Source organism: Ochotona curzoniae, unplaced genomic scaffold, assembly GCF_017591425.1.
Source record: "Ochotona curzoniae isolate NIBS_2020 unplaced genomic scaffold, NIBS_Ocur_1.0 scaffold_4505, whole genome shotgun sequence".
NCBI classification, from domain to species: Eukaryota; Metazoa; Chordata; class Mammalia; order Lagomorpha; family Ochotonidae; genus Ochotona; species Ochotona curzoniae.
Genome location: NW_024467118.1, coordinates 50,186,185 through 50,212,899, shown reverse-complemented (window position 1 = coordinate 50,212,899; position 26,715 = coordinate 50,186,185). Strand labels below are relative to the sequence as shown.

The 26,715-nt window shown below is 41.2% G+C and overlaps 1 protein-coding gene across 1 annotated transcript; it reads right to left on the bottom strand.

The window, feature by feature from the left end:
* Positions 1-2,706: 2,706 nt before the first annotated feature.
* ZFP42 (ZFP42 zinc finger protein) lies at positions 2,707-18,616 on the bottom strand. Its single transcript, XM_040965767.1, has 4 exons — positions 18,611-18,616; positions 18,243-18,433; positions 6,421-6,488; positions 2,707-3,632 (listed from the first exon to the last, which is right to left on the bottom strand). Exons 1-4 carry the CDS (start codon positions 18,614-18,616, stop codon positions 2,707-2,709), a joined length of 1,191 nt encoding a protein of 396 aa, XP_040821701.1.
* Between the last annotated feature and the right edge of the window lie 8,099 nt (positions 18,617-26,715).

Below are 26,715 nucleotides of genomic sequence, written 5' to 3'. Positions count from 1 at the left end.
CAATCTGGATCCCTTTTGATGCCCGGAGCCTCAGTTCTCAAGAGCGACGGGCTTACACCCCGCTGCTGACATGTCTGGGTTGGGTCGCTCCCTCCTTACACCTGTCTTTTCCTAAGTCTTCATTCAGCTATGTCATCATTCAGCTCTGAAGCAGAAATCCATGGAGAACCAAATCAAACACACTGCTACCAAAGCAAAAATTAGCAAACATATGTTCCATCATCTTGATCAAATACCAAAGCTGTAACCTAAACCCTATACTCAGGTGTTTAATTTGAAGAAAATTCCAGACTTATACATGGATTATGTGTCCAGTATTCCATTTCATTTGGACTAAACACCCCTATTCCTACAGAAATGTCAAACCAAATGTATTTTAGGCTTAAACTTCCGTAAGAATCTATAAGCAGCAATGTAAATCTTTTATTTGCTGTTTTACTTAAATTTGTTTTTCATTTTGTCATTTTTAAAATTCAAGAGTCATCTTAAGCTTGACTCGCTTATTTTGTATACTGGTTTGCTTTTCCTTATAATACCTATTAGCAGAACTTCTTAAGTTTCTTAAACTTGAAAATCAGTATTTTAACTATACCTATTTATAATGCTAATTTTTAGAGGAAAATGAATCCCAAAATCTAATAGTCACACATTTCTCTGCCCAATATAGGTTGATTCTAACCTAAAAATCATTTAAATTTTATTTGAGAGTTACAGAGCTATCTTCCATCTACTGATTCATCTCCCAAATGGTCTCAGCAGCCAAGAGCCTAGAAATACACACACACACACATGTATAAGTCAGTGTCTCATGTGTTGCTGCAGGGACCCAAGCAGCTGAGCCATCTTTCCCGGCTTTCACAGTTGCATTACCAGGGAACTGGATGGGAGGTGAAGCAACCAGGCGCCAAGGGTCATGTGGTATTACACTGCAATGTAGCCAACTGTACCACAAAAGCAGACCCAAGAATACTTTTAAATCATAACAGTAAGTTAACTACTGTATTAAACTTTATTTCTATCTACATTTGGACAATTCCAATTGCCCAATATCCACATTTAATAATTTTCATAGAATTTTCTGCTACAGCATATAAATATACCAGTCTATCCCATTTATTAAAAATAAACTTCTTAACCATTTTCCTGTAGTTATGGCCTTTCCTGCCCCTGTAATCAAGCTTTGAGGACATGTGCTTATTTTCTATACGATTTATAATCTATTCCTCTTAATGCATATTTTAAGATTTTTATTAATTTTTTTCCCTTAAATAAATACTTGTGTATATTAGGGTAATATTTCTGTTAAGTAGCATTTTAGGAATTAGTTACTAGGTGTGAAATAATATACATTATGGCTTGAAGTAGCCCTTCCAAAACTCTTATACTAAAATCCTCACTTCCAGTACCTCAGAATGTGACTCCAGTATTAGAGATGGAATCTTTGCAGAAGTTACAATGTTAAAAATGAAGCCTCCGGGACATATTCTAATATAGTATGACTGGTGCACCTGTAACAGGGAATTGGATACCGACAAGTAGAAGGATGGGGGGAGATGAAGAGAGGGCACCACAGAAACTTGAACACAGCCATGTACAAACTCTCTTCAAAGAGAGAAGCCAGGAGCACAGCTCTCTCTCACAGCCCTCTGAAGAGAGCAATCTAGACAACAGGCCGGGCTGCAGCAATTTTTATCTTAAACAGCAGCAAATTTTTACCCATACAGAACATCAGTGCAATTCTAAGTTAATTTTTAATGATTTATTTTATTTACAAGGCAGATTTTTATAGAAGGAAAGACAGTGAGGTCTTCCATGCGTTGATTTCACTCCCCATAGCTGCATTAGCCAAAGCTGAGCTAATTGAAGCCAGAGCTTCTTTCTGGTCTCATGTGCAATGGAAGCCCAAGGTCTTCAGCCATCCTCCACTGCCTTCCCAGATCTGAAGCAGAGAGCTGGGTCAGAAGTGGAGAAGCCAGGACACCGACTGGACACCCGCAGAGGATGTCTGTGCTTGCAAGAGGGACATTAACGTGCTACACCACTGTACCAGTCCATTTTGTTCATTTAAAAAGATACATAAATGGCATCTTTTTAAAACACACACTTCATTTTTAAAATCCAGATTTCTGAGTCTTTGTCCATCCATTTCTGAAACATTACTTAATACTACAAATCAGCACTCACACCTGATTTCAACATAGTGACACCACAGAAAAGTCACGAAAAGAAAACACATCAAGCTTGAAAAAAATGTTTAACTACTCGTTCATTTGTTTGCTATCATAAAAATTTCCATTCTCCAGGATTATTAGAGGTACTATGAGGTATATTTCTTAAAGAGAAAGGTAATAGGAAACTTCAAAATTTAAAATCAAAACATTACTTTCATATTCATAGTATGTGAAAACAAGTACGATAGTTATTCAGCTTATACAAAATGCATTAAAGACAATGATCTAAAGTAATTTATCACTGACCTTCTAGTCAGAAACAGACTTTGAACACACAAGGTTCTAAAAGTAGGTACCACCAAGTACTTAAAGCACCTTACTAACAGGAAGATACGCCTTCAAGGGTCGCAGTATTGATTTTAAACCTCCTTGCTGTAAACAATATTTAAAAAGGCATACTTGTTCTCAATCTCGCTTCTGTAAATACACTTGTCCCATCGGGGAGCTATTTTTCCGTCTTTTCTTTCCACCGATTCTAATTCGCCTTTGCATGAGTTATGATGTGAGCTTTCAGGTTATTTGACTGAATAAATCTCTTGTTACAACCGTCAAAGGGACACGTAAAAGGTTTTTCTCCAGTGTGAATGCGTACATGTGTGCGCAGATTGAAGTCCAGGGAAAAGCGCTTTCCGCATCCGTCAAAGGTGCACTGGAAGGGCTTCTCCCCGGTGTGAACCAGAAAGTGGCGTTTCAGCTTTGACTTCTCGCAGAAGCCCTTCCCGCATTCAGCACAGACATGGTCTCGGGGGCCGTGAACGAGCAGATGCTTTTTCAGGGCAGTTTTATCCCTCAGCTTTTTGGTACATCCACTCTCAGGACAAGCGAATGTCTCTTCATTACACTCATTTGCTTTCGACTTCTTAGCAAACTCTGCCAGCTGTTTGGGATCCGTTAAGTCAAGGCCAGGCATTCCTCCAGGAGGAAGCTTCTTGCCTGTCAGGTACTCAGAATACCCGGGACGTGAATTTTTTCCAACCTCCTGTTGAGGAAGTTGCTGTTTTTCCTCCTTTTTCATGTATTCCAAAGAACGTTCAAGAAAAGAGCTTGCTTCAAGAACTTGCTGGGAAAGATCTTGTTCGGTTCCCTCAAAAGACTTAAAAAGTGAGTCATCCTCCAGGAGCGGCTGAGGAAACTCACCTCGGATGACACATTCTATGTAGCAGTCAGGGAAGCCATCCTCTCCCGCACCTGGAAGGTCACCCGCAAAGCACGCGTCCTCATCACGGAAGGGCCACGTCGGCTCGAGGGCCTCCACTTTGGCCTGCTGCGTTTGGCTTGGCTTGGCTTGCTTCGCTTTAGTGCTCCGGAGGGCTCTCCCTCCAGAGCTCTTCTGGCCACCATTCTTGGCCCTTTTTCTCAGTTGCTGGCTCATGTCTTCTTGCTTGCCGGCTCCTTGAAAATCTGCACCAGAATATTCCAAACACTTCCAGGAAGTTGTGATCTGGTGAAGTTGTCTTCAGCAAGCACCTGCTTTAGGATAACAAATCAACGTCAGAGAAAGACCTTAAATTCTTTTTTTCTAAATCACAGAATGGCTAAACTGACATCTTCCCTCCCCAAGAGATAAAAAGGCAAGGAGCTTTGGCCTAAGATTTAATCTGTAATAATGGCCTCTCCAATTGGTCATCGAATACTTACTGGGCTTTCCTTATGTGCTAGCTCTATTCTAGGGCATGCATTCATTGCCTATGTCAAGGTCAGTAAATAGACAACAATCTATGCCTCCAAGATACAGATATCCCCATGAGAATATAAAAAAATAGCATAGAGTTACTAAATGCTTTAGAATAAACATAGGGGCTGGTGGAAAGCAGGGACTTACAATTTTAAACAATGCACTCAGACATACCTATACTGAAATAATGGCAGTTGCTTAAAAACTTGAAGGCGAGGGAGAAAAAAAGACATGCCTATATATACTTTTTATTCCCCCAAATGGCTGCAACAGCTAGGGTGGGCCAGGTTGAACGCAATGGCTAGGAATTCCACCCGGATATCCCAAGTGGGTGTCAGAAACTTGGATACTCGCTGCTCCCCAGGTACAGGAGCAGGGTACTGGGTTTGAAGTAGACTAGTCTAGACTGGACATGGTGAATTTTGCTCTGTGCTCTGGGGACCCAGAGAATGATATGCAAAATACATGGCACTTAGATCTCTTAGGAATGCAAGCTAAAGTAAAGATCAAAGGTAATTTGGTCCTGAATAGTTTTTCATCATTTCTTTAATAAGAAATTTAGTTTTATTCAGAAGAGTTGCAGAAAAAGGGGAGACAGACGGATCCTCCATCTATTGATTTACTCAAATGGCTGCAGCAGCCGGAACTGCGTTAGGAGCCAGAAGCTTCTTCCAGATCTCCCACATCTCCCACGTGAGTACAAGCGCAAGGAATTCAGCCATCCTCTGTTGCTTTCCTAGACCATTATTAGAGAACTGCATTAGAAATGAAGCAGCCATGGGCCCAGTGCGGTGGCGCAGTGGTTAAGGTCCTCACCTTGCATGCCCAGGATCCCATATGGGCGCCGGTTCTAATCCCGGCAGCCCCACTTCCCTTCCAGCTCCCTGCTTGTGGCCTGGGAAAGCAGTCCAGGACGGCCCAAACAAAGCTTTGGGACCCTGCACCCGCGTGAGAGACCCGGAAGAGGCTCCTGGCTTCGGATCGGCATAGCATCGGCCGTTGCGCTCACTTGGGGAGTGAATCATGGGACGGAAGATCTTCCTCTCTGCCTCTGCTCTCTGTATATCCGCCTTTCCAATGAAAAATAAAATAAATCTTAAAAAAAAAAAAAAAAGAAATGGAGCAGCCAGGACCTAAACTAGCACTCATATATTTGCTGACACCTCATGCAGATGCTTACTGTGCTGCACCATGGGTGCCAGCCTCATCTCTTCAAATGTAAATGTGACACTGCAAGTTAATCCATTGTTTGGGACAACCACATCAGAAATACCAGCTGTAGTGGCTACTCTGCTTCCCATCCAGCTCCCCAAGAATGCATCAGTGATGTTGCTCAAAAACTTGAGTCCTTGCCATCCACTTGGGATACCAGGACAGAACTCCAGGCTCCTGGCTATGGCCTGACCCAGCCCCAGCTACTGCAAGCCTTGGAGGAGTCGAGGCTCTCTCTCACTCATACACTTTTTCTATCACGCTACTGCTAAAATACATTTTGAAGACATAGAAGTGTGATGACTGCTTGGTGTGGTGATTAAAGGGCTGCTTAGGAATCCTGCATCTCATATGCAGTGTCTGGATTGAAGTCCTGATTCTTTCTGATCCTAACTGCCTGCTGATGTCCCTGGCAGCAGCAATGATTGCTCAAGTAATTGGATCCCGGTCACCCACGTAAGAGTTCTAGCCTGTGCTTCTTGCACTTGGAGAATGAATGAGTGAACAGTAGACCTCTATCTGTCCACCTTCTCCCACGTGGATGCAGGGTCCCAAAGACTTGGCCCATCTTCCACTGCTTTCCCAGGACATAAGCAGGAAGCTCGTTAGGAAGTAAGTAAAGCAGCTGGGACATGCACTGCCCTCTGGAATCCCAGCTTTAAGCCACTGTGCCAAGCTCTAATAATAATACTTTTAATAGAAGCTTTTGTTAAATGTAAATTTTCTGCTTAATAAATGATCTCCTTATTGTTGATATTTTGCTGCAAGAATACAAAATGCTTTTTTAAAAAGAGGCTAATGTGTAAGTAGTGAGGTAAAAATTAACAATCTAAAATACTTTCAAATTAGCCACATTTAAATAACACCAGAATCGTTACACTTATTTTGAGCAAGAGCTATAAATATATACGTATATATTTCAGCTGCAAAGGAAGGAGTCTGTACGTGCATGTGTGAAATACCATATTACTCCTTCAAAAAGGTGAAATAAACCAGGAAAACTATCCAGGAATATTAGCCCCCTCAAACATAAACAAATTAACCCTTGCAACTTTGCAGAATTAACCAAATCACTTGGCTAAAACACCAACAGCGCCCTTCACCTCTAAATTAGATCACCTCTTCCCCCTCGTTAAACTACTCATCCTCCTCTCTTCCTAATGCTAACACTCCTTCCACTTCAGCATGCCCTCTTCAGGTAGGCTTCCCTCGCTCCTAGGGTTCAGCTGGGTTTGAAATGTTAGCCCAACTGCCTCTTTCAGACGAGAGGTCTTGGTGTGGCTTGGGTAAGGTCCATCTTACCTGTAAGTACGTTCTGTGATGACAAGGGCCTCTTCCAGTTGTAGACCAAAGTCTCCGCACTTTGTTGTCTAATGAAATGAATTGATGAATATATTAGACATGGTACTGGTGTCTGACTCAACAATCCTATGTAATTAATTTACTGGGAATCATTAGACACATTTAATGTAGAAGTTTCAAAAAGCTAAAAGCATGGATGGTATCTAAAAAAAAACATCTCCTAAGGGAGTATGGCTAGCCAGACAGCGATTTTCTTTACAGATCTTCCAATGTCCCAGGACAGCCCTTATTTTTCTAGGTTAGACCCTTCATTTCTCACCACAGCATATCACTTATTAAGTGACTTTACATGACACACATTCTCACATTTTACTGGGGAAACATAGGATGAGAAAAAATATGCATACTAAATGCCTAACAATAATATAAATATTTTTATATTCCTTCAACAGGAATGGAAATACTTCTAGACGTGTATTGAGAAATATTTACTTCCAAACATAATTGTAGGTGTTGAAGACAGAACACCTTAGACAAACGGTAAATGAAAAATAAAAGTTAAAACAAAGAAAAACAGTATGAGAGACATGTAAGTGAGGGAGGGCATCTTTACAGTCAACCATTGAAAAGGCCTCCAAGAAGAGAGCTTTAAAAACAATAGCGCCAGCCGGTGGCTGCTGCCAATACAAAGACTAGCTTGGTGGGGGAGGGGAGGCGGAAGCCATCTTGATTGCAGAATATGGCGGACAAAGAAGATGGTGCTCAGAAAGGAAGTTGGGTCTCCCCGGGGTGCCCAACCTGGTGGAAGCCGGGAGCCATTTACATTTCATTCCAGGACGAGTAGAAACCACGTCAGGCTTTCAAACAAAAGAACAGCATGCTCTGGCTTCCTTTAAAGAGATTACCCAGGCTGCGGTTAGTAGAATGAGAAGAGGGACGCGGGAATGGAAATAGAAAAGTTTCTCACGCCATTCAGTCATCTAAGAAAGGATTTCCAGGGCCTTGGAGCAGGTGAAGGCAGTGAACAGGAAATGGAAGAGGACAGGAAAACAGAAGGAACAAAGCATTCTGTTTGCTGCCGGGCTACACCGGCCAGGTCAACGAAACAGGACTTGGGAAAGAGCTGTCCTAGGGGATTTTTCTTCTTTATTTGTTGTTGAAGGAATTGGGGTGGGGAGTGAAAGACAGGACAGATAGGCCCACTATCCTGATGATAAAAAAAACATTTTAAGACGGATACAAGTAGCTACATATCATAATAAACCATAAGTATGTACAGGACATTTTCAAAGTTTAAAACTGCAACATCAAGGAATTTTCAACCCGAAATCTAAAGTTTGCGGCAGGAGGCGCCCTAAGCAGCCGTCGGCCAACGTGCGCCTCGCGCTGGGTAGGCAGAACCGATGCAATCTAAGGAGTAAACCCACTCCACGCCTGCATGCCTAATATCGGAAGAAGGAAACTCGGTGAAAGCGGACTTACCCAGGGCCACCGCGCCGCGCCGCGCCGGGGTCCTTCCTGCACCTCCTGCTTTCCAGGGGAAGAGGGAAAGTGGCTCCTCGGTCCCAAGCTGCAGGAGACGTCCTCTCGGCCTTAAGCCCTGCCGCTTGGATCCACCCTCCTCTTCAAGACCGCATTCCAATCAGGATGCACCTACCGGTTAGCTCAGGAGTGATTGGAGAGGCAGGCCCGGGGCGGCAGGGAGGGCGGTGGGAGTGGCCCTGCGCCCTGGCCCCCCGGGGTACCTGGCCGACTGGACACGCCCCGGACCCACCCTGCACCTTCTCGGGGCGGCCTAGCCTCTGCCGCCGGCCATCTCCTTCAATCCTGCCTGGAGCACGTAGTACGCGCTCAGTAAATGTTTGCTGCACAAATGCGCGCCGGTGCAATCCTAATAGCAATGGCTTTAGGAGGGGGTCTTCAAAATCTACGGGAATTGCGTGTTACGAGAACATGCTATATGTATTGAGAAAATGTAAGGATGGGGCAGAAGTGAACCTGTCAATTCCATTTTATGCGAACCCTTTGAGGTGGCCCCGGATATTAGCGAAATGATATCAAATGGCGGAGGCAGCGTTTTCTCCTGGAAATTCAGGTTTTTCTCTGACACACCATTTGCGCGCGCTGTCTCCTCCGACCCCTCTACAGACAATCCCTGGTGAACTCCTTACGCTTTTTCCTTTTCCGCCGTTAATGTGACTGCTTTTGTGCCTCTAAAGATGATGCGACTTACTTTGAGAGCCACCGGTCAACACTGTTCACCATTTTCTACGGGCCAGTGAAATTTAGTGGTTCATATAAATGCATTCATACCAATAAAAGAAAAAAAACAATCAATACTGTTAAATCTCTTAAGTTTTGACTCGAAGCTTTTCTGCAATTCATATCTATATCTATATCTTAGAGGAGCACTCCCATCTTAATTTTTTAAGTCTGTTCTTGATTAAAGTACCACTGAGAGATTGCAAAAATAACAGTAATTGCCAGTGGGGAAATTTAAATTTTTGAGCATGTTCTATTTGTTATTTCTATTAATCTCCTGTAGGTAAGTTAGGCCCCCATTTACTTGAATAGAAGTGAGCAAACAGTATTTTAGTTCCTTAGAATATATTTATACTTAAGTTTCTGGAAGCAGAAATATTAAAACAAACAAAATGAAAAACTCTGACCACTGGGTTTCTGTTCTCCAGAACATTTTAATGGTCTTTTTGGAATCAGTACTGGGAGTTTAACAAATCAATTTTTAATTCTTCCTTTCTTTTTCGGGGGAAGGAATGTAATATTAAGAAGCATGGGGCAAGTGCAATGGCTAATAGCTAATGCTTCATCTGCAAGTGCTGGCATCCCATAATGGCTGGAGTTCATATGCTTCACTTCTCATCCAGATCCCTGCTTGTGGCTTGGGAAAGTAATGGAGGATAGCTCAAGTGCTCGGAGCCCTGTATCCCCGCAGGAAACCCAGAAGAAGCTTCTGGCTCCTGGCTTTGGCCTGGCTCAACCCTAGCTTGTGGCCATTTGGGGAGTGAAGCAACAGATAGAAGAGCTCTCTCTCTCTCATTCTTTCTACCTTTCTCTCTCTGTGTAGGTCTCTTTTTCCACTAAAAATAAATAAATCTTTCAAATAAACAAATATTAAGAAGCACAACGTCAATGAGGCAGATATTTTAACAGATTTTTTTGATTCTATTTTTCAAAAGATTTAGTTTTATTTGAAAGGCTGACTTAAAGATAGGAGAAACAGAGAGAGAGAGCTTCCTTTGGCTGGTTTATGATGTCATCCTCCCAATGGCCGCAATGGCTGGAGTCAAGCTTGATTCAGAGCTGGGAGCCAGGAGCCTCTTCCGAGTCTGCCGTGTGGACGCAGGGTCCCAAGACTTTGGGACATCCTCTACTGCTTTCCCAGGGGCCACAGATAGGGAACTGGATGAGAAGTGGAATAGCTGGAACACAAACCAGTGGTCATATTGAGATACTGGTGCTTCAGCAAGAGGATTGATTTGCAGAGCCACTGCATCAGCCCCCTTTCCGATCTGTTTAACGATGATGTTTTGAAAGTCCCTCTTCCCTCTGGATGGAAAGACATGCACACTCAGATGAAGCTGAAGATTCTTTCTTGAAAATAATTAACCCTACCACACCCTGTTGTTATCACTCTCTTAACCACCCAGGCAAACTAGATTAATTTATAATCCCCACCCTTAATCATGATCCCATCTGTGCGCTTGGTTTGTGTTAGGGTGTGGGAGCTGGAGACGACAGGGCAGTTAGAAAGACTAAATTCACACTGCACAATCCACCTCCACATGAATTATTTCTGCTCCCATTATGTTTTAGCTTTCCTTTTCATAGCCTTGGAGAAGCAAAGCAAAACGAATGAACTCATCTATTGTCATAAAATGCATAGGGAAATTTAATTTCTCCAATGAATGAGAGAGTCAATTAAACAGCAAAACAAAAATGGGCCGCCTTTTGAGATGGACCACAAAGAGGGTAGTGTAGGAAAGCCAAAAATTTTGTGAAGAGCTGAGATTTTAGTCACAGTGAATTTCCCACTAATATTATCATAGCCTTTAAAAATTGTTTGGACAATTTATGTCTGTGTTACAAACGATTAATTTCCTTAACACAATCAGGCTGCACGAACTATAAGCATGCACTAAATCACTTTATAGATTTAAGTTTCTCTCTCACAGATCAGAGTTGTAGACCCTAGAGATGTTTCTCTAACTTCCTGTATTTGGCAGATCAAATTTTCAGGTCCAGTATTAGAGTACAGAATGTAACTAAGAGTCTGCAACAGATTCAAGGCGTATCAAACCACGGGGTTCGGTGAATACTTTAACACATTTAAAACTTTGAAAATTATTGTGAAAATTTATGATGAGCCAAATTTTTTTATTATTTCTATTTAAATGCTAACCTTGAGGAAGGAACAAAGACCTTCTACTCACTGGTTATCAAAATTGATTGGAATCCAAGTGTGTTTAATATCACTGTAGTCTATAGCATTTTACATTATATCATGGTGTTTTATGAAATTTGTACCTGTGGTTTTTATCAGAAACTCTTTTGCATTATTATTTTCTATAGTTTCTAATGTTCTTGACATTAACATTATGAATGATTGTTACTCATTTTATGGATGAAGAGAAGAAAAATCAGAAATAATTAATGCCTTATTTGAAGTCACACAAGCATCAGTTTATTGGGACAGAGTATAGATCCTAAGTGTTGTTACCCTGACATCAAATTTAAAGGTAGAGTAATGTTTCCAAGTTCAGGACCTCTTTAGATAACTTGTTTATTATATTTTTAGAGTTTGCATGAATAGTATTCCTGTCAATAAGTTTATACTTGGAATATAATATTTGAGAAGAGCATGATTTTTAAAAAGATCTACTAAGTCTGGGTGGGGGGGGAAAGATGCGGTGTGGTAGATATTGCTGCTGCCTATAGTGCCAGCATCCCATGTGGACATCCATTTGAGGTCTGGCTGCTCCACTTTTGATTCATTTCCCTTCTAGCCTGCCTAGGAAACCAGCAGCAGATGGCCCATGTGCTGGGGCTCCTACACCCAGGTGGAGACTCAGGAGAAGCCTGGCTTTGGACTGGCCCAGCTCTGGGTGCTGTGACCATTTGGAGTGGTGGACCAGCAGATAGAAGATATCTCTGTTCGTCTCTCTCTGTACATCTGCCTTTCAGATACATAAATCTTAAAAAAAAAAAAAAAAGCTATAAAATGCATTTGTTTGAAAAAGCAGAGCAAGGAAATGACACACGGCGGGGGGGGGGGGTGCATTTTCCATCAGTTTGCTCTCAAATAGCAACAACAGGTCTGGAACTAGGCTGAATATCTCACATAGGTGTTAAAGTGGCAAGCACTTAAGCTATCTGCTGCTACCTTCACAGGAGCATTGACAGGGAACTGAATCTTGGGATGTTCCAATATGGAATGTAGGCATCCCAACCAGTGGCTGAATCCACTGCATCTAATCTTGCACCAACCCAACCCAACCCCTCCCCTCTTTTAAAAGATTTATTTAGGATGCCTTTTGAGAGTTGTACCGATTTCCCAGGCATATTAGCAGGGAGCTGGTTGAGAAGTACAGTGGCCAAAACTTGATCTGATATCTATATAAGATGCTGGCATTATACATGGTGGCTTAACTCACTACTCACAGCAACAACCCCATACTGTTAACATTTATTAATGCTTGGAATCTGTCAATGATGACACGGTTAACAAATTCCAGACCTTATTCAGGCTCCATCGATTTTGTTTTATTAAGGTGCTTTTTATCTATTTGAGAATCTAGTCCAGGATGTCACTTTGCCTTTAGGACATGATCTAATTGAAAAGTTTTGGTTAAAAAAATTCAGTTTATACCTTGTAATGTCCTATCTGATACCATAAAATTCATTCCCTCCCCCAATTCAAGGTTTAAAATTCTTCATGACTCAAATAAAAAAATCACCTTGATCATGTATCAAACTATCACATTGCATTCCATGAATAGCTACATTTTTTGTGTGTCAATTAATTTTTTAAAAGGATGGAAACAGGCAAAAAAAATTTTTTTTAAATCCACAATTAATCAGAAAATCTTTCTTCTGGAAAATCAATACCATTTCTCACTACATTAGGTACATATTTGATATCACATAGTCACCCATTTTATGTTACCTTCAGATGTCTTTTGTGTCTCTAATGTGGTAAGTGGAAAATCAATAAAATGCACATCTGTCCAGCAGAAAATCGCTGTAGCGTATTGGATCCTCCAGGCTTTATGCAGCCTACTTACTCTAAAGGGGAAGTTATAGAACAATTTGCTTACTGCTTTGTGTGCTTAAAGTGGTAGGAATGAACAATGAACATCAATCTAATAGTAGCCTTGCTTTGTCTTTTTTAAAAACGTAGGATCCGATTGTTGTTTCTTAAATTGAGTTGAGAACAATTAATGATGATGACCAATATTTTGTTACAGTCAGAAGTCTGAAAAGTATGGCTCTCATAATTTGCTTACGTGTGTATGTTTAAAAAGGAATCAAAATTTAACATCAGTAATTCAGACAAATTTTTATTGAAAGTTCAAATATTTTGTAGCTTTTTTTTTTTTTCAGCCAAAAGATTCATCAGGATGGAAGTGGCGGCCATGGGCTAAGCCGCATGCTAAGACACTGACATGCTGTCATTAGTGCTGCTTTGATTCTCTGGGCTACGTTGTACTTCCAAAGCAGTTTAATGTTAAAGAACCTGACAGATAACATATGACGGCCCAACACCTAGATTCCTGGTCCCCACAGCTGGAATCCCAAACGGAACTGCCCATTTGACCTGGCCCAGCCCCAGCTGCTGAGGGCATTTGGGGAGTGAAACAGTGGGTGGAAGCTCTTTCTCTTTCTGTGTTGGACACTCTGTATCTCAAAAAAAAAAAAGACAACAAAGCAAACAAACAAACAAACAAAAACAACAACTACATGTGCTTAGAGACAGGTTGGTGTACACGATCTATTTCCTATGAATAGTCTGACTCTTCCAATATACTTAGCTGTCCCATCCCCAGGACAGTGGAAGTAGTGCAGCCGGAATGAACATGTAAGAATCATTCTCGCATGCCACATTCTTTCTATTATTATTACTGCTTAACCAGTTGGAGCTCACTTTCTTTCTTTCTATCTTTATTTAAAGATTTATTTTATTTTATTATTGGAAAGGTGGATATACAGAGAGGAGGAGAGACAGAGAGAAGGATCTCCCATCCGATGGTTCACTCCCCAAGCGGCCAATCCTAAGCCAGGAGGCAGGAGCTCCTCCTGGTCTCCCACAAGGATGCAGGGTCCCAAGGCCTTAGGCCGTCCTCCACTGCTTTCCCAGGCCACAAACAGGGAGCTGGATGGGAAGCGGCGCTGCCAAGATTAGAACCGATGACCATATGGGGTCCTGGTGCATGCAAGGTGAGGACTTTAACCACTATGCTATTGTGCTGGGCCCTATTTTTTTGGGGGTGGGGGAAGCTCACTTTCAGCTTAGTCTCAAATGTCACTCATTGCCACAGCCACAACGCCTACCCTGAAGGCGGTGACTTCTGTGTGTACTTCTCCTCTAAGGAAGGAGCCAGGAACCCCTGCCATGGTAAAAACCAAAACGTTCTCTTGCTGGCCCAATTGAAGAGTTCATTGGATCTAGCAATGGGTCTCTCAGCTGTGCCCTGCTGGGTGAGAATCACTTAACAGTCTTTTGGCTATGGATTCTCCTAGAGAGGAGTTTTGCTCAGAAAGGTGGGTTGTAAAATTCAAGAGGATAAACTGTCTTTTGAAATTGTCATAGAACAAGGTTTCCACACTCCCAGGGAAGACAGTTTCAGCTCTGATCCCAGCTTGAACCAGTGGCCTGGATCTCCTTCTCTGAACTCTTGCCCTCTGAGAGTCTCGCCTTACCTCATTATTTTTAAACCAGGTTCATATTCTTGCCTTCTGAGTCCTGCTGTTTAAATCTCTCTAATGTTCCTAAATATTCTATTCCTTTCTGTCTCTGGGCCTTGCACGTGTCGCCTCTTCTGCCTGCAAGTTTTTTCTTAGTTCTGTTTCAGGGTATTAGATTGCTTTTTTGTTTGTTAATGTGATACAGTTTTCTCACACTATGCTCAGAGTAAAAGTAAAATTTTGTTTAATTCAGTTTTCAGTGTTTCTGTGTTTTCTCTAATGGCACCCAATGGCTTTTACTTTCTAAAAAAAAAAAAGAGCGAGAGCCCTGGGACTTTATGTCCCCTCCATCTAAGTGACAGGTCTAAATTGGTACTCTGCATTCACTTCTTCCCAACCTACTGTTTTTACTACCTCTGCTTATTTTCCTGAAATATTGATGGACTCTTATTTTTGCCCGTGAAATAATTTTGAATGCATTCTAGAGCATATTCCCTCTCTCTACAGAAAAAAAGAAAAAGAACAAGAACACATGCTTCAGAATGTTTTTCAAAGCACCTCATAGTCGGTGCTAAGCTCATCTTACCCTTCACATAGTAACCTGCCCCAAAGGATGTCACTGTACGGTTTACGATCCTAATCTGGCCTTGGCCTGCCATAAGCTACACAAGGTTTTTGCATTTTTTTAGGTGATTGACCCAAATTTATTTTATATGTCAGATTCTCATTTATATTTATACAAAAGTACTTTGAAATGTTTGGGAATAATGGAATCAGAAGAATAATTTATTTGGTGCAAAAATGTATAAAACCCATGCATATGAAGATTTTCAAAATTTCATGAAAAATATATAATCTAAAAAATTTCTTCCACCAAAATAAACTTACCTTTTAATTATCTATTTTTTCCACAAGTTTTTTGAAGTACATTCGCTTAGAATGAGACCCGCCTTGCTTTTCTCTTGATGATAAAGAACATCAGTCAGTTTACAGATGTTATTTTGGAAAGAAGGAGGTAACTGAAAATGTGTTGAACTAGACCTTGGGAGGGGACAGGGTACTCATTCCAGGACAAAAATTCAAGGCTAGATCTGTGCTTCTTGGCTTGGATCTGGGGAGTTATGGTGACTTAGTAGTAAGTAACATTGCCATGACATCTTTATAAAGTCACTTTAGGCTCTCCTATATTTTTAGTTAAAAGTCCTTTAGCCAGTCCCTCTTCTCTTTGGTAGCAATGGATTTAAATAACTATGGAATAAAAAAATGAATAATGAGTATTAGCCACCCCCCTTCTCAACAGTCCAGGTGGACTGCGAGAAAGATGAAAGAATTTTTTTTTTCTGCTGCACATCTTGAAGAAAAGGCATTTTTGATTCCATCTCCTAGCATTCCTTGTGCTGAGCCGTCTGATGGACACAGGCCTCAGTACACTGCACTGTGTTTAGTAAAGCTTTCCTTCACTGTGTGGCCCCCTCAATAAATGTAGTGAATCAATCCTAATGGATCCGGGTCCAAATATTCAGAGTCATAAGTCAGAAGAAACTTCCAGCTTCAAGGTTTCTACTAAGAGACTTTCCACAAAATCATTGCTGTCTTATCTGTGAGAATTTTCAATGGGAGAAGGGTGGGCTAGAAGTGTGGAGAGCAACTTTTGTAGGCATAATCGTTATCTATTATTCCCTCTAGTTTTATCAGCCTTTACCTCTGATTTTCCTAAAATTATTAGGGTCTGGTGAACAGAAGTTTTCTTTTTTTTTTCTTCTAATTATTATATTTATTTACTTAATTTATTTGAAAGGTAGAGTGAGAGAGAGAGAGATCTCGTCCATCTTCTGGCTCACTCCTGAAATGGCTGCCACAGCTGGGGCCAGGCCAGGCCAGAGAAGGAGCCAGCAGCTTCTTCTGGATTTTCCCATGTGTGTGAAGACACCTAAGGATGTTGGGCCATGATCTGCCTTCTCCCAAAGTCCCACAGAATGGGACGGTTAATGCTTTTTTTCTCTAATTGTGGAGGCTGGAGGTGTGAGATAAAGGTTTAGCCTTCCTTATATTTCAAAAAAATATACAGACAGATTTTGTTTGGATTGATTTAGCATTGGATGCTCTGATTATTTTTACAATATATTTATTTATCTGAAAGTCAAAGAAGAGAGAGACAGATCTTCCATCTACTGATTGCCCCCTGTAACCTGCCACTCCCCAACCCCATCCCCATGGCTGCCATAGTTAAGGCTGGGCTGGGCCAACAGCAGGGGCCTGGAGCTTCTTCCAGTTTCCCACCTGGATGGCAAGGGCCCAGACACTTGGGTCATCTTGTGCTGCTTTTCCCAGGCCATGAGCAGCATGGTGGACTGGAAGTAAAACAGTTGGAGTGTGAACTGGTACGCGTATGGGATGTCTTCATTGCAGGCAGAGACCTAATGTGTGCTATGCCACGAACTCGGCCCCTACAATTTTGCTAATCCTATAATAAATTGAAAAGCCAATCAAGCAATTAAGAATTATTTTCACTTATTAGATGCAACCAAGGTATGAATATGTTAGTGCTGGTCTTTGATTGCCATAGCTTCAAAATACTGTTTCTGGGCCTAGCACAGCAGCCTAGCAGCTAAAGTCCTTGCCTTGAAAGTGCCTGGGGATCCCATATGGGCGCCGGTTCTAATCCCAGCAGCCCTGCTTCCCATCCAGCTCCCTGCTTGTGGCCTGGGAAAGCAGTAGCAGACGGCTCAAAGCTTTGGGAATCTGTACCTGTGTGGAGGACCTGGAGGAGGATCTGAGCTCCTGGCTTCGGATTGGCTCAGCTCCAGCCGTTGCACTCACTTGGGGAGTGAATCATCGGACAGAAGATCTTCTTTCTGTCTCTCCTCTCTGTATATCTGCCCTTCCAATAAAAATAAATAAATCTTTAAAAAAGATGAGCACATGCCATGTTGTGGGGATCTCAGACTATTTGTACCCCTTTTGTTGTTTCCGCCAAAAGGACTGAAAAGATGGGTCAGGGCTGGCATTGTGATGTGTGGGTTAAGCTGCAGGCTGCAACACTGTCAAGCCATATGGCTGCCAGTTTTGAGTTGCAGTTGCTCCACGTCCATTCCAGCTCCCTGCTAATATGCCTGGGAAACCAGTGGAAGATGGCCAAGTGCTTGGACCCATGGCTACACATGGGAGACCCGGATGGAGTTCTAAGCTCCTGGATTTGACTTTGCAAAGCCTGAGCTGTTGTGACCATTTGAGGGAGTGAACTCTTTATTGGGTGGAGTCTCTCTTTTCTTCCCTGTAACTCTGCCTTACAAAGAGATAAAATTTATGTATCATAAAATAATGATCAGATATATAAGTTGTGATTGTATGACTTTGAGATCAAGAGTTAATCTGGGAGAGATCACCCCCCAAGGCTAAAATTATAAATGAGACAAGAAAGAAGGCTACAATGACTTTCCTTTTTGATACATTTTTAAAGATTTATTATTTTTTATTTGGAAGGCAGATTTACAGAGAGGAGAAGAGACAGAAAGATCTTCCATCTGCTAGTTCACTATCCAGCTGGATGCAATGTTTGGAGCTGCGCCCATCCGAAGCCAGGAACCAGGAGCTTCTTCCGGGTCTCCCAAGTGGATGCAGGGTCCCAAAGCCTTGGGCTCTCCTGGACTGCTTTCCCAGGCCACAAGCAAGGAGCTGGATGGGGTATGGGACTGCCGGGATCAGAACCCCTAGAGTTTGCAAGGCAAGGGACTTCTGCCACTAGGTTACCACACCGGGCTCTGGGGTCTGCTCTTTTACAGTGGGTGGCCAGAACAGGCTTGACGGTTTGCTTTCAATTCAAATGCAACTCCTCTGCTCTTCGGGGGGTAGGGAGGGGAATTCTGAGGTTTGGAGGCGCTGCCTACAGCCCGGGAGACCTTGGCGGCCGAGCAAGCGGCGCAGGAGGCCTGTGCTTGCAGGCCGAGCCCTGCGCCACCGCCAGGCAGTGGCGCCTCCGAAGAGCTTCCGGGTTTAGTTGCGGGGCACTTCCGTCGTAGGCCTCACGCAGAGATCCCCGGGCTTGACCACAGCTGTTTCCTGAGGCCGGGCCTTTGCCTGTGGATGAACCCTGAAAAAAAAAAAATGCTAGTCGCAACGGCAGTCCCTTCTCCACGCCTCCCCGGGACCCAGGCTTGCGGAAAGGTGAGGTGACCAGAAGGATCCCGGGGGCCTTGCCGCCAGCACCTGCTCCGAGGCCGAGCTGCCCTCCCTCGCCGAGCAGGTTTGCTCAGCCGTCCTTGCTGACCGCCATGTCGGGTAAGCCCGGGCCTGCCAAGGTCCCCGCGCCGTCCCTCGTGCCCGGCTGGTCCTGCGTGGCGCCTGGCCGCGGCGAGGTCCCTCCCGGCTCCCTTAAGGTCGGGCTGGGCTTAGCCAAGATTGTGGAGACGTCTGGAGTTTCTAAGTATGAACTGACACCTGTCTTTGAATTGCCCCTGATAGACGGTTCGTTGAGACGCGAAATTCATAGTTTTAAGATCACGTCAACGTCTTCAAAGAAAACTTAGACCCCTAATGGTTTTCTGTAGCACTGAAGGAAATCCTTCGAAAAGTTGGGCAAGGTTTAGATAAGCTTCTGTGGAAACTGAATTGGAATGTGGGAGGTTAACATTTTTTCAGTGCCGCAGTGGGAAGAGTGCAATTTAGTGATGTAACTGTCCATGATTAAAATCAGTGAACTGATAGAACCCAGTTGCAGTTGAGAATAATCCTTGTGGTAATGGCACTCGATGCAAGGAGAATGCATTTTCTGCACTCCTAGAATTAAGATGATTTACATTCCACTGGTTAGTGTTGATTTAAAAATCATTGCCTTTATCAAATACGTTATTTCAATAGATGCTAAAAAAAAGTCCTATTATCTGCAGACATCTAGTTTGCTTTGTTCTTGGGAAAACTAGAATGGTAGTTAGAGAATTGTTACGAGACAGTAGGAAAAATGCCAACAAAGAAGGGTTTTTTTTTCCCTTTTTTTTCTTTGTTGTTATAAATTCCTGTGCTGCGCTTATGGGTTTCTTTTTTGGTAATTTTGTTTAAAGTATTTTGGTATGTTTTTGGTATATTGAATTATATATTCTTGGCTCATATGACTTAATATGTTTACTTATGATTAATATGCAGTGCAATATATATTTAAGTGAAATTTAATTTAAATGATACCCTAGAGGTATCTGATGGTTTGTGAATTATCACACTTAAGACTCTACAGCGGGAAGGTAGGTACAGCAATATTTCAAATATTGATACTTGAATCATAACGACAGGACTGTGAATTACCACAGAGGATTTAAGGAAGACTGTTTTGCTGGTGAAATGAACAGTGTTGAAGATAAGTAAGAGGCAAAAAAGATTTTGTAGGCTTTACCGTCCTTGAATAAAGAAATTAAATAATCTTGTAAGAACCACATCCTAAGTATGGCAGAATATCTCCTTAGTTCTAAGGCTCTATGTTTCTTGTGATCTCTATTTTTGTGGAGTAATTCAGTATGATTTAGCCAGTATAACTGGCTGCCTACCCAATATAGCAGGACGTCTACTCACCCTGACAGCTAGATATCATTGCATCTGTGATGGAATGAGATTTTGTATGGTGTGCTTGTTTCCGGCATCTAAGAACTGTTTCATGCCTACTTGCTGTTGGAAATTTGTAGAATCACTAAATTTGCTTTTATTATGATGTACCACCTGGAAATAAGGGGTAAAGTTGATGGCTCCAGTGCACGTAACACAATAATACCAATCTAAGAATATTCATCATCAGAAATTGTTGTCCAGCGAACCAATACTTTTTCTATCAATATTGAACATTTAGGTTTAAAAACTGAATCACAGCTGCTAGTTGGTTTTTTTGGGGTAAATGTTCCATGTACAGTAGAAAAGAATGCGTATTTTGCTGCTGAATGGAGGTTTCTATGTAGATCAGTTTGGACAAGTTGATAGATATTTTTGTTCAGTTCTGTATCCTTACTGATTTTCTTACTACCCTAGACATTACTGAGGTAAGAATTATCTACTTCTTTCATTTTTATTGCTTTATGTTTTTTGAAACTCTATAATTAGATGGTATATAGATCAAGTTATTATGTTGTTCTAATGGACTGACGCTTTCCATGAAGTAATGTCCTTTTTTTTTTTAGTATCACTTGCTCCGAAGTCTACTTTGATTTTATTGTAGCTATTCTAACTTTTTGCGATTAATTTTTATTTGGAATATCCAGTTTTTCTTCCTGTAAAAGACTCATAAGCCTTTGGATTCGCTGTGACAAATGGACATCTCTAATGTTAGAAAACGGGGAGTGGTGGAGAAGAACCGTTCTAGATGTATTACTGTCACAGAATTGCGTGTCACCTAATGAGCAACAGGTGAATAAAGAGAAGTGAGGTCAGAATTGTCTCAGAATGCACTTCTGAGTGTGAAAGTCTCTCTAACTGCGACTTGAAATAGTGAAGCCCATAAAAGAAATAAAATTCTCTCTTTAAGATAAAGAATACATCCATTTTCAAAAAATGAATCTTATTAGAAAATATATAGCCATGAAATAGAAAATATTTTTTTTTACAAAGGCTTACAAAAACTAATATTGATTGTCTGCCAAACTGTTGTATTGTTTTTGATATTCTTTTGTATGTATAGTAATGAAATATGGTGTCTCTATTTGTTCAGGGATATTAGTACAATAAAATGTAGGTTTAAGTCTGAAAACCTTGGCAATACAATTTACTGTTTTTTTGGCAAGTTTACAGTGCTGCAAAAGATTATGACATTATAAAGCTGTACTCATATAAAGCATGCAGTGTGGGACTGTCTTCCTGTCCATGCTGAGGAAGCTTTTAAAGAAAAAAGAATTAACACTAATTATAGGAAAAATTTTTAATTTTTAGAATAATTGCTATTTCCTTGTTAATTAAAATATCATTGCTGGGCCCGGCGCGGTGGCGCAAGTGGTTAAAGGTCCTCGCCTTGCACGCCCGGGATCCCATGTGGGCGCCGGTTCTAATCCCGGCAGCCCCGCTTCCCTTCCAGCTCCCTGCCTGTGGCCTGGGAAGGCAGTCCAGGACGGCCCAAAGCTTTGGGACCCTGCACCCGCGTGGGAGACCCGGAAGAGGCTCCTGGCTTCGGATCGGCATAGTATCGGCCCGTTGCGCTCACTTGGGGAGTGAATCATCGGACGGAAGATCTTCCTCTCTGTCTCTCCTCTCTGTATATCCGCCTTTCCAATGAAAAAATAATAAAAAAATAAATCTTTAAAAAAAAAAATATATCATTGCTTTAATTGTCTATGAAAGCAGCATTTTACTTTTGTTTTATTTGTCAAAATAAAACAAATATATTACTGTCTTTATCTTCCAAGTTCTTAAAAATATTACTAACATTATTCATGTGGTAAATCTAGATTTATAAACAACTGGCTATTTTTTTTTCCTTCTGAGAAATTTTGATTACAGTACTTGGAATTTTTCAGTTTAATACCAGGCAACACCATGGAATTTAAAAATTAAAAAAAAAAGGAAAATATGTTATGAAGCGTGTTTAAAATGAGATGCCTCAAAAGAGTAGGTTTTTAGAAGGAAGATTTGGATTTTTGATCTCTTCATTCCAAGCAGGGAGCCACTAAAAAATAAAACCCAGCAACAACAACAATGACGACAACAAAAATCTATTGCTTTATGGTTTCTTCAGGAATTTAACTCTGTTAAAGGAAGCTACAGTGGCAAAGTTCAGCTACCAGGTCGTAGAGTGGCAAAGATAAACTATTGGGTATTAGATACTAGTAAAGGACCAGAGATCTACAATGCTAATGAGGCATTGCAGGTCAGACTTCTTTATCAGGCTTGGGAGGATCAGCAGGTCCAAAAAGCAGGGAAGAGTTGAGAGGTGCATTGCAAGAGGTCATTTCAGGCATTCCAGGATAAGATAAAACTGCACAGAATGTTACAGCTGGAAGGGAAAAGCATTATCTTAGCCCAAAAGATAAAGCTCCTTGTTCACTGAATTTAGAAGAGAACGTTCACATAAGGAGAGCATTGTACTCTGTATCACAGTATTAATTGAGGAAAGAAATTGAAAACACCAAGCAATTAGACAGTTACAAAAGGGGTTTTACATTATCACCCACAAGCCATTGGGCATAAAATGTTTTAGCTTTAATGTCCTGAGCTACTATTGCTGGAAGGATGTTCATGGTGTTATCTGACATAGTGCTGCACACACAAGGCTTCAGTTTCAGTTCCAATTAACAGCAGAAAGTGACAAAGAGTTGTCAAGTCTCTCAGGTACCATTTCAAGTTTTCAACAGTATTCACTCCAGCCGGAAGGTTGTAGGCAGCTAACATTCTTTTCACAAAGTAGGGAATTGCATTAAACTATAATCAGTGGTAGATCCACTATTACAGAGTATGTTGGAGAAAATATTTCTGTAGAAGCCAACAGATTTAATCTTTCTATACAAAAGTTATGTTTTGAATAGCAACATAGGGTAAGGATGATTGAACTGCCTAAATGTGCGTACTTTAATTTGACTGTGTGATGTAAGTCCCTTTCCAGTTTCAACTCCATAGGATTTTGGTACCTAACAACAGCAACCTGCCTAGTAAGAGTGCAGCAGCCTGCTGACATCAGTGATTGGTCCGATGGGTGGCTGTGTGGGCCAAAGAGAGCATCAAGGGTTATCTGGATATGTGGAGGCTGGAGAAGGGAAACAGTCTTTACTGAGTTAATAGGCTGGAAGATGATACATCTGGGATTGCCAACATCCTGTCACTGGGGACAGTCAATCCACAGTGTAAAGCTAAGCAGAGAGATGTAATAGGAAAGAAGCTTCTGGTCATGTTGAAACCCTGGCTTGCAAGACTAGTTTTTTCAGACCTTGTTTTAATTTTGTAAGCTCCTTTAGCAATTTTTAGTTCTGTGAGCCAGTTAACTTGTTTCTTGTTTTTTTTTTTTTTTTTTTGCTAGAATTGGTCTAGGCTGTATTTCCAACCAGAAATGTCTGAATACAGAAATAAAGCAAGGAATAAAACAGGAAATGTAAACTTAAAAAAAAAAGATCTATTTATTTTCATTGCAAAGTCAGATATATACAGAGAAGAGGAGAGGCAGAGAGGAATATCTTCCGTCTGATGATTCACTCCCCAAGTGAGCCGCAACGGCCGGTGCTGTGCTGACCTGACCTGAAGCCAGGAGCCCAGATCCTCTTCTGGTTCTCCCACGTGGGTGCAGGGCCTCAAGACTTTGGGTTGTCCTCAACTGCTTTCTCAGGTAACAAGCAGGGAGCTGGATGGGAAATGGAGCTGCTGGGATTAGAACTGGCGCCCATATGGGATCCTGGCATGTTCAAGGCGAGGACTTTAGCCCCTAGGCCACTGTGCTAGGCCCAAAATGTAGATTATCTTGTTGGCAAGAGAAACTAAGTATTATAGCCAGTTTTTCAAACTTAAGCTCTATAAATTGAGATTATAAACCACTGTGAATCCATTATATTTATTGTAGAAGATAACATATAGGAAACTGTATAAAATTGTTATTATAGAGAATGAGACTGGAATTCTCAGCAGGTCCTTTTGCTCTTACTTAAAATGCCCCAAGCAAGCATTGTAATGATGTGTGAATATTGCATGATTCTTGTTATTAAGATTCTAGAAAAAAATATTTTTAACTGTGTGGAAGGCACATCGTCTGGGAGTGATCGGTGCTAGGTTTAGGCAATGTTAATCTAACCAAGTGGCATAATTTCATGGAGTAAATTCAGAATGGTTTTTTTAATGATGTTCCTCTATGTATTGGCATCATATATGTTTAATTTGTATGCATGTATCTCTCCACATGCCAATAAATAAATGAATCCTTAACTAAAATTATTATAGAAACAACTCTATAGGATTACTTAATATTATCTCTGTTCTAAAGAAAGTGTGTCCTTTATAAATTTCCCATTAGGAAATTATCCAGCATTTCCTTTAATGCTGGCAACGAGAGTGACACTATTATCCTAAAATTGTGTTGTCTACTACCGGAGAACCTTAGTTTTCCTTTTGATGTTGTATGCAAATTGGCACATTAACATTTGATACCTATTATATTGAATCACATTGAGTAAGATAGTTAACACCTCGAGAGACTAGGAAGACAATAGTTATATTCTCATTGAGGTAATAAAATTTTTTCCAAGGTTGGAATTGAGTTGCTTCCTGGGAAGGCACTTTGGAAGTTATAGTGCTGTTCTCTGAGCAAGCGAATGGGAGCGTAATACAGAACGCTTGGTGATTGCTAGTTCCCCAAGAACAAGAAGAGTAACTAGAGGTCAAATTGTTATTTGACTTTTGTTTTTAGTGATACTATTCCTCAATATAAATGTGTAGGTTATAATTGTTATCTAGTTACGTAACAGATTTTTAAAGAGTAAAGAGTGCTGTAAAGAGTGTTGTACCTGTAGAAAACAAGGAAAGGAAAAAAGGAAGTAAAATAGCAAGGGCATTTGCAGGAACCTCTGAAATTAGCCATTTGGGTTTTTATTAACTAAAACAACTAAGCACATATTACTAAGTTAAAAAGTAGGTCTCCATAGGTAAACCGCTCATGTTTCCTTCTGGAGAGGATGTGGGAGCATCTGATTCTTTGCATTGCTTTCTTCTGTTTCGCTTTCTTTCTCTAGGTTTGTTTTTCTTCCCTCCCTCTCTTGCTTTCTCCCATTGATCTTTACAGAGCGACCAGGAGAGACACACACACAGAGGTTTTCTATCCGCTGGTTTGCTACTCAGAGAACTGCAGTGGCCAGAGCTGTGCTGATCTGAGGCTGGGAGCCAGGAGTTGCTTCCCAGCCTAGCCACATGCATGCATGGGGCCCAAGGCCTTGGGCCATCCTCTGCTGATTTCCCGGGCCATTGGCAGAGGGCTGGATAGGAAGTGGAGCAGTCCAGTTGCCAGTGCCCATGTGGGTGGCAGATTAGTGCGCTACACTGTGCTGCCGGCCACTCTGTGTCTGTTTTTATACTTGTGAAAAAATAATAGTTAAAGACATTAGAAAGGGACAGACTTGAATTTTTGTGTTCCAAACTACAAATTCTGCAAAAGAGCTTTCTTGGTACAGTTTAGGATTAATTTCTGTTGTCATCTGGTACAGCAAGAACTGGGTATTATTATTAGTCCAACTTTTGGGGTAGTTTCCCATCCTGCTTCATTTTTATACAGCTTGCCTATTATGGAAAAACATGGCAGATTCCATCCATGAATGTGAGGGGAAAGAAAAAACATTTCTCACAGGAATGAGGGAGCTTATTAACAGAAAACAATTTGAAAACTGAAGGAGACAGACTCCCTATCTACAGTATCCTGGCATATGTGGGAAATGGAATGATTTGCTACTGTTACATGATCAGAATGTTTATTGATTTCCAGAAATCTATTTAATCATGTCTTTTCCCCCGGAAAAGATCACAGACGTCTAATACATGACGATAAGATCACTTTGGAAAATTTCCCCTGTTATTAAGTTTTCCCTCATATATATTTCTTTTGTGTGGAATATCTACCATCCCTTCATCAGCTGAGCCAACTAGTATTTCTCTTGAAGATACAGATTTGAAATCGTTTACCCAAGAAATTGTTATTGATTCTTCTACTTTCCAAGTAATTACTTCTTTTTTTTTTTTTAAAGATTTATTTATTTATTGGAAAGTCAGATATATACAGAGAGGAGGAGAGACAGAGAGGAAGATCTTCTGTCTGATGATTCACTCCCCAAGTGAGTGCAACAGCCGGTGCTATGCCGATCCGAAGCCAGGAGCCTCTTCCGGGTCTCCTGCGTGGGTGCAGGGTCCCAAAGCCTTGGGCCGTCCTCGACTGCTTTCCCAGGCCACAAGCAGGGAGCTGGATGAGAAGTGGAGCTGCTGGGATTAGAACCGGCGCCCATATGAGATCCCGGTGCGTACAAGGCGAGGACTTTAGCTGCTAGGCCACGCTGCCTGGCCCAATTACTTCTTAATATAGCTTCTGTTCATATTTTTATACAATTTATTATGCATAAATGAGTTATGAGCTTATGATCTTGAGGTTATCGCAAGATTTATAAAATTCTTACAGAAAGGATAGTATCTCATTTTTCCATCATCTCTAATGCTAGTCTATTCATGCAATAAACATTGGCTATTCAATACATGAATGTTTAGGAAATATTGATGGAATGAATACTTTTCCATTTAAGCATTTCAGAAATTATTGCTCCATTTAGTTTGAATTTTTTGTACTGTATTTTTTTAGCTAAAATATCACTTAGGTCATAATGAAGTTGGCTGTTGAAAAGAATTGTTATTTAAGTTCGATATCTCTTTTAGGATTATTGCTTTGATGACTTTTTT